A 6,896-nucleotide genomic window follows, 5' to 3' on the forward strand; every position below is an offset into this window, starting at 1 on the left:
GTTGGGGGAGGGAGGGGGGAGGGTTATTAGCAGGTTTCTAAATATGTTGTTTCTATGTGAATTGTTAGCTTGGTCCAGCTGTGTTTGGAGTTCTCAAATATTGAGATAGCATCTATAAACAACAACCAGCTCTAAAATCAATGCGTTATACTAGTAAGCGTTGTGCTGCTGACTGAAGGTGTTTATCTTTTGAAAATGCTTGAGGAAAAATAGATTTGTCTGTCTTTCTCCAGTGACAACCACCCTCATACCTGGAAAAAGCTGTATCTTGCTCATCATTGGCCAGTGACTGTATGTAAGGTGAGATTTTTGTGTTGTTTTCTCTTTCATCCTGACAAAGGTAGCCTTGGACAATAAATGAAAACAGAATGACTGAAGCCCATCAGGCATTTAATCTTGCTTATGCCCTTTTATCTTTCTAAAGGCTTTTGCTGATCTTGGTGCAACTTTTTCTACTTCTGCTGCACTCCAGAGTAGCAGTAAACAAGACAGGATTGTGGTGCATTACAGATCTAGTAGTCAACGTAGGACATAATGCACACTAAGCCTTAATTGCTTGTTATGTATTTTGTGATGTCTTGTTAGTTGTAAACTTCATCCTAGGCTTTCACCAGACTCTGTAAGGAGACTTGCCTGCCTTGTGTGATTGAAGACAGCAGATTAGTACTTGAACTGTTTGCTGTACAAGTTTTAGCTTTGTAATTTTGGCTCCAGTCAGGAAAAAGAGAGCCATAAAGCTGTTATGGCAGGTGTGTCTAAGCATTTCTGTGTTTGAGGGGTGAGACCCAAAAATGAACCCAAACTTCCAGCATACGTCTGTCAAAAGCACAGCTAAGAGGTGTACCACTTATGTCCCTTTTGCTATTAAATGCCTACTGCCATCTGATAAGTATAACATCTTTCCTATGCTGGAAATAGCTGTATGAGAAGAGGCCTTCGCGTAAGTTAAAAATATGCTATACTTCGAAATGGAAGATGTGATCAGATTTGCTGACACAAGGATGAAGAACCCCATGGATGATAGGAAAGCTTCAGTTTCAGGCAAATGTCTCTGGAGCCCAAAAGGTCCCGATTCTGGGAGACTTATGTTTATTTATTAAAATATTAGAGTCTTACTTTTTGTGCTTTTGGTACTTTTTTATTTCTCATTCCTATTTCTGGAAATACGTCTAAAAGCAGTAGCATCCAAATTCATGTACTGCCTAAATTTCTGAGGAAGAGCAGATGTACTTTACATTAGTTAAATGTGGAGGGGAAGTATCAATAACAACACTCAGATGTGCGTGACTAGCTGAGATCAAGGAGCAGCCACTGTTCTGGTTTTTGTTTGTTTGCCTGTTTTTGAGGAGGAATAAGGGCAGATCTGATGCAATTTGTGTTTGATTTTCTGGTGAGTAAACACCACTGTTACTGACTTCAAGCAGAGATGTTGGTGTTCAGGAGTTTGTAGTGCCTGGCACAGGTGGGCGTTCAGAATCAGGGGCAGTGCAAACCCTGGCTTACATGAATGAGATGCAAACAATTAAAAAATGAATAACACACACACACACACACACCCAAAACCAACAAACCAAAAAACCCCTACCAACCAGTTTTCCCACTGTATATTCATGCTGGCTACTACTCTTTAATTCCAGAGTAGCTCTAATGGTAAATTGACAAATAACCTTTATAGACTTACAGTGAAATTGTAATGAATAATTTAAGATATTAAGCATCAGAAAATGTAGTGTTTCTTACACTTTTTGATTCCTTATGATTTTCTATCGTAAGAAGTGGACATAAGCATTCCAAAGGAGTGAAGGAAAAGTGAAATTAAAAGCACAGTAGTGACTTTTTGCGCAGTTTCACATCACTGAGTCATATGAAGAAACAGAATCTCAACTGTACTCCCATAACAGCTTTCTTCTTGCTAACATCTGTGTTAGAGGAGTTCCCAAATTCAGCTGTGGGCTTTTTTTTTTTTGGTACATAGATTCTTCTGCATGTTCAGTGCATTTACATATGATTGCTGTGTTATTTCAGGCAGGAAATATTTTTAGTGTCATTCTTCAGTTTAAAACTGTTGACATTGAAATGAAAAATAGCTGGGTGAAGGAAACTGCAAAGCTCATTATATCATTTATGTAAAAAACTTTTGAGATTATACTGTGTGCAAGTACTTATTAAATGTTTATGCTTCCTATATAAAGGAACCTGATTATAGACTACTTTGCTACATACTGTGTTCTTGATACATGTGTGGATCACCTACATGTTTTGCATATCCATGTTCAAAAAAGCTTTTCAGGCTTTTGAAGGCCTGAAAGGCCTTTTTTAAAATTTAGTGGGCACAATTCAACATGCCAGAAATTTGAGAATATGTATCTCCTGGCTTTTCCTGTGCTTTAAACTGTATGTGTTCAGCTGGTGATTTTTAATACTGAGTGTGATCAGCACAATTAAACTGGAAAGTAAGTGTTTTGTAATTGTCTCTTCTAAACTAACCTATTAAAATAAAATAGTGGATGTCATGGATATAATAATAACAACCCCAGGAGTTAACTGCTGGCTGCTGCAGTGGAAGGGTAGAGGAGGAAGAGAGATGTTCTTCCTCATCATGTGATTAGAAATTCCAGTACCATATAATCGACCTAAAGTGACTAGATCTTCTACAAAGATATCCAAGCAACGTTCACAGACCTCAAGTGATTATGACTTTAATGTTCCCTTAATAAATTGTGCCTGTGGTGCAATTTATTGAACTTCATGTGGCTAATTCACGTCACACTTAAACTTTCTGGTCACAAATCTGTGTGAATCCTGCTAGGCAGAAATAGGTGCAACTCAAGGGCAAGAAGAAGGACTTTCCCCTTCCCTTTTTATGGAGTTGTGAAGATCTTTAAGAACTTAAAAAGAGAAATTATTGCAGCTTTTCCATCTTGGTGACTGCAAAAAGAGAAGATCTTCTATGGGTGTTGCCTTGTGAAACAGGGATAATCTGATGCAAGTTTGTAGACTATTCAGTTCCTTCTCTGTTGAGAATGGGAAGGATGATAAAGAAATGGGTACTAAACGTGCTGTGATCTGCCTTTTACTGCACATATGTGCTGATCAAATGGAAGAATCAAAGAAAGGAGAACAGAATAGGCTGGTGAACAGAACAGTGTGAATTCAAGTTTGAATGTAGTGTTAAGCAGCAGATGATTAGTTTTTTTTTTATATGAGATAAAAGGCTTTCTTAATTTTGGGCTTTGGCAATATTTTTATAGCAAAGGCTTAAAGGAAGAATAGAAACACTATGGTTTTTTGTAAAAATAGTAGTCACGTAATACAGAAAGTAAGTGACTAAGGTGAGGGCAGTACGCTATTGTGATCTAGCATTAGATCCAAAAGTTCCTTAGTTAAAGGAATATCTTTATTTGTTTGCATGTTAAGCCAGGTGTGTCAGTGAGTCCAGCTCTTCACATACGCTATTTTGGAACAAAAGTAAGTTTTCCTAAATGCCTGTGTAACTCATAAGATAACTCTTAATCTATGCCTCCAACTTCTCTGCGAATAAGGTCTGGTTTAGATGTTTCTGTGGATCTTTATCTTCTGTAAGGGTAAACATATGAAAGGTTTTAACTTACTAGGTCATGCTAGAGAGGCGTTCAACAAGACGTAAATTTGGGGGGTTTCCCTCCTCCCAAATTCTTTCAGGAACCTTATAAATTTGGTTTATTCATTGATTGATTTTTACCCCAGATGTGGGGGGAAGGAGGAAGGGGAATAATTATAGACTATTTGGGGGAGATAAACTGAAGAAGTGGACTCTCTCTATGGTTTCAAAAGTGAGGATTTTTCATAGCAGTGGTGATGCTTCATTACAAAATAACACTTAAAATTGATCTTAATTAAACAGATGGCCTACTTAAACAGGGTAGTGGAAAGGGAGAGCAAGATAAAATATTTCACTTCCCAGAAGCTGACTTTTTATTTAAACTTGGGATATCTGCACATGATCCAGAAGCACTGCCCTCTCCTACCTACCAAGGGATTTGTAACTTGGGCAGCTCTACAGGTAACGCTTCTGTGACAGTTTGATGGTGTTTCACTTTTTGTCATGTCAGAGGTGGAAGGAGCTCCCATGCTTCTAGCAGCCACTCTTTGTCCAATGTCTTGCTGTTACAAATAGGCTGATCTCTGCTGCAGCATTCCCTCTCAGCATGGTGGCTGCTGTAAAGGCTCTCTGGCACTTTTCTCAGTGTTATAGATCACATATGAGTAATTTGGATTGGTTTGATTATCAGATTGCTTTAAAACAGGAGAAAGCAGTGTTCCCTTTTCAAATTAATCTAGATACAGAAGGCTTTCTGGGGTCCAATGCCTACTTGAAAATACACATTTGTCACTGCTTCAAGTCAACCGTTGCCTGAGGTTGAATTAATCCTTCAGCAATCAGTATATGATAAACAGGAAGGCTGACAAGAAGCGTTTCTGCAGAAGCAGCAGGGGTACCCAGCTTCTCAGACTAGCGTCTGCTCATTTTATGATTTGATTTAAAATGAACATTGGAAAAATACTATGGCTAGAATTAACAAGGAGGATGAGTGAAGCTGGCCAAAGCATGCAAAGTGTGAACTAATGTGTTGTAGGTTGCATCGACCTCACAGTTCTGCCAGCGCACAGTGTAACACCAAGAGCCTGGTGAAATGCATAGACCAAACTGCTAAGAAGGTTAGTACCGTGATAGGGGAGAACTGATTCCAAATTTAAAATACTCTGGGCTTCCCTTTAGCGTGTCTGAGAATTGCAGTTAAAGAGTGGATAAGGAACACAATTGTGCTGTTCTTGTTACGACCCTCAGTTGAGCAAGCTGGTTAGCTGTCAGGTTGTTTTTTCAGGGGATGATGCATTAGCTGCTGGCTATTAATTTGCTGTATTTTGGGCTGGATAGCGGAACACTTCCAGCTCCGCAAAGCTTGTGTCATGACAGGAGCAATATTGTTTAGGCATTTGCAGTGTGTGTTTGTTGACAATATTCCTTTCAGGAAAAAAAAGCTGTTGCTGAGTTTAATTGCTTCTATTATTGGTGGCAAGAGAGGAGAGGAAGGAAATGGGCACAGAACAAGAAAGTCTTGCAGAGCTTGCAGCTTTGCTGCTGCTGGCCTGTGGCATGTGGAAGGCAATTAGTGAGATTATAGGCCTCTCTCTGCTCTTCTCCACACTCTGCTCTTGCTCTGGCATCGCATAAAAGGCATTGTAGCATAATTAAGACAGGATGCAGAGCCGAAAAGGAAAGCTATTATTGTGGAGAAAGAAAGTCTGAGGTGGTTGTTATTTAATAGTGAAAAGTGTTTACTAAAAAGATCTATAATTACTAAGCGGAATAATCAGGGAAAATACAGTTATGGTATTCTGTGATGCGTGAACATGGGGTTTTTTGGGTTTGTTCAGGAATATGTACCCTGCTCCAACCAATAGTTAACATGTAGGCTATTTCTCCTGCATTATCGAAAGTTTTGACCAGGGGCTCTTTTTTTATAAGAATGTATATATTCTTTCCCCTTCTCTCCATTCCCTTGTCTCTCAAGTAAAAATATTTAAAAAATATATTCTAACCATTTTACTCGGAATAAGCAACCTATTTAATCTCTTCTTTGTATTTTTCCCTTTTGATGCAATAGAACTATTCCTAGATGCTTAAAGATGGTTTTGTGCTTAGTTTATGTTGATGTTTTTTATTTTAGTGGCTCTGCACTCCTTAAAAAGGTCTGATGATGAGAAAATGAGCTGGGGTTGTTTAGTCTGGAGAAGAGGAGGCTGAGGGGAGACCTTATCGCCCTCTACAACTGCCTGAAAGGAGGCTGTAGCGAGGTGGGGGTCAGCCTCTTCTCCCTGGACGAGGGGAAATGGTCTGAAGTTGTGCCAGGGCAGGTTTAGGTTAGACATTAGGAAAAATGTTTTAAATGAAAGGGTTATTGGGTGCTGGAACAGGCTGCCCAGGGAAGTGGTCAAGTCCCCATCCCTGGAGGTATTTAAAAGAAGGATAGATGAGGAGCTTAGGGCCATGGTTTAGTGGTGGGATAGCAGTGTTATGGTAACAGTTGGACTTGATGATCTTAAAGGCTTTTTCCAACCTAAACAATTCTATGATTCTATGAAAAACACAGAGAGCTGCCACCTGGAATATGATAAATGCAGATTTAGCTCCATTCATTTAGCATGGATCAAGCTACTTTCTATTACGTCAGATCCTGGGTTTTGGCTTCTTTTTACACTGCCTGTTCAGGATGCCCTCCTGATATTAATTTGATCTGCTTCAAAATTTTAATGCCAGTTGGTCTCTGCTAAGTGGCACATGATCCATGTAGCAGTTACATCAAGTAACTGGAGCTCACCAGTTCCTGATTTGGGCAAGCAAAAGCTCTCATGTCTCGCTAAAGCCTTGGACCACCAGTGAATGAATTTTTTTTTTTTTCCCCCCCTCTCTAAACCGTTATTCCTGGACACATGTAACAAATGTATTCTGTATTTTTGTTTTCCACAGATGAGCACTAATGATTGTCAAGACCCTCCAAAGTACTGGACAATCCACGGACTGTGGTATGATCATAGAGTGTTTTTATTTCAGCCTGGAAAGGAAAAATCAAGTTTTGTAACCAGGATGTTTAGTACTTTTATTCTTTTTTCTTTTTTTTTTTTTTATTTTGAGGGCTTAATCTATCTGTTTTTATGATTCCTTGAAGCAAAAGCCTTCATTTTGTTGGGAATCAAAGCCCTGTGGTTTGATAGAAAACTGAAATACACTTCTGTATCTCGTGACTTGCAGAGCTCCTGAAATCCTCTTGCCACACGAGCATTTTATTTATACATCTGCTTGTAAGATCAGTAATGTTCTCAAACAGAACAAGAAGTATAGTTTCCCTTCCCTC

At 39.1% G+C, this 6,896-nt stretch overlaps 1 protein-coding gene across 1 annotated transcript in view; it reads left to right on the plus strand.

The window, feature by feature from the left end:
* Positions 1–237: 237 nt before the first annotated feature.
* RNASET2 (ribonuclease T2) overlaps positions 238–6,896 on the plus strand; it is a 19,321-nt gene continuing 12,662 nt past the window's right edge. The window contains exons 1-2 of the mRNA XM_035896569.1: positions 238–300; positions 6,512–6,567. Of these exons, the coding sequence (XP_035752462.1) occupies positions 6,512–6,567 (56 nt within the window). The 5' untranslated portion in view covers positions 238–300. The remainder of the gene's footprint in view (positions 301–6,511; positions 6,568–6,896) is intronic.

Source organism: Egretta garzetta, unplaced genomic scaffold, assembly GCF_000687185.1.
Source record: "Egretta garzetta isolate BGI_Z169 unplaced genomic scaffold, ASM68718v1 scaffold676, whole genome shotgun sequence".
Lineage (NCBI taxonomy): Eukaryota > Metazoa > Chordata > Aves > Pelecaniformes > Ardeidae > Egretta > Egretta garzetta.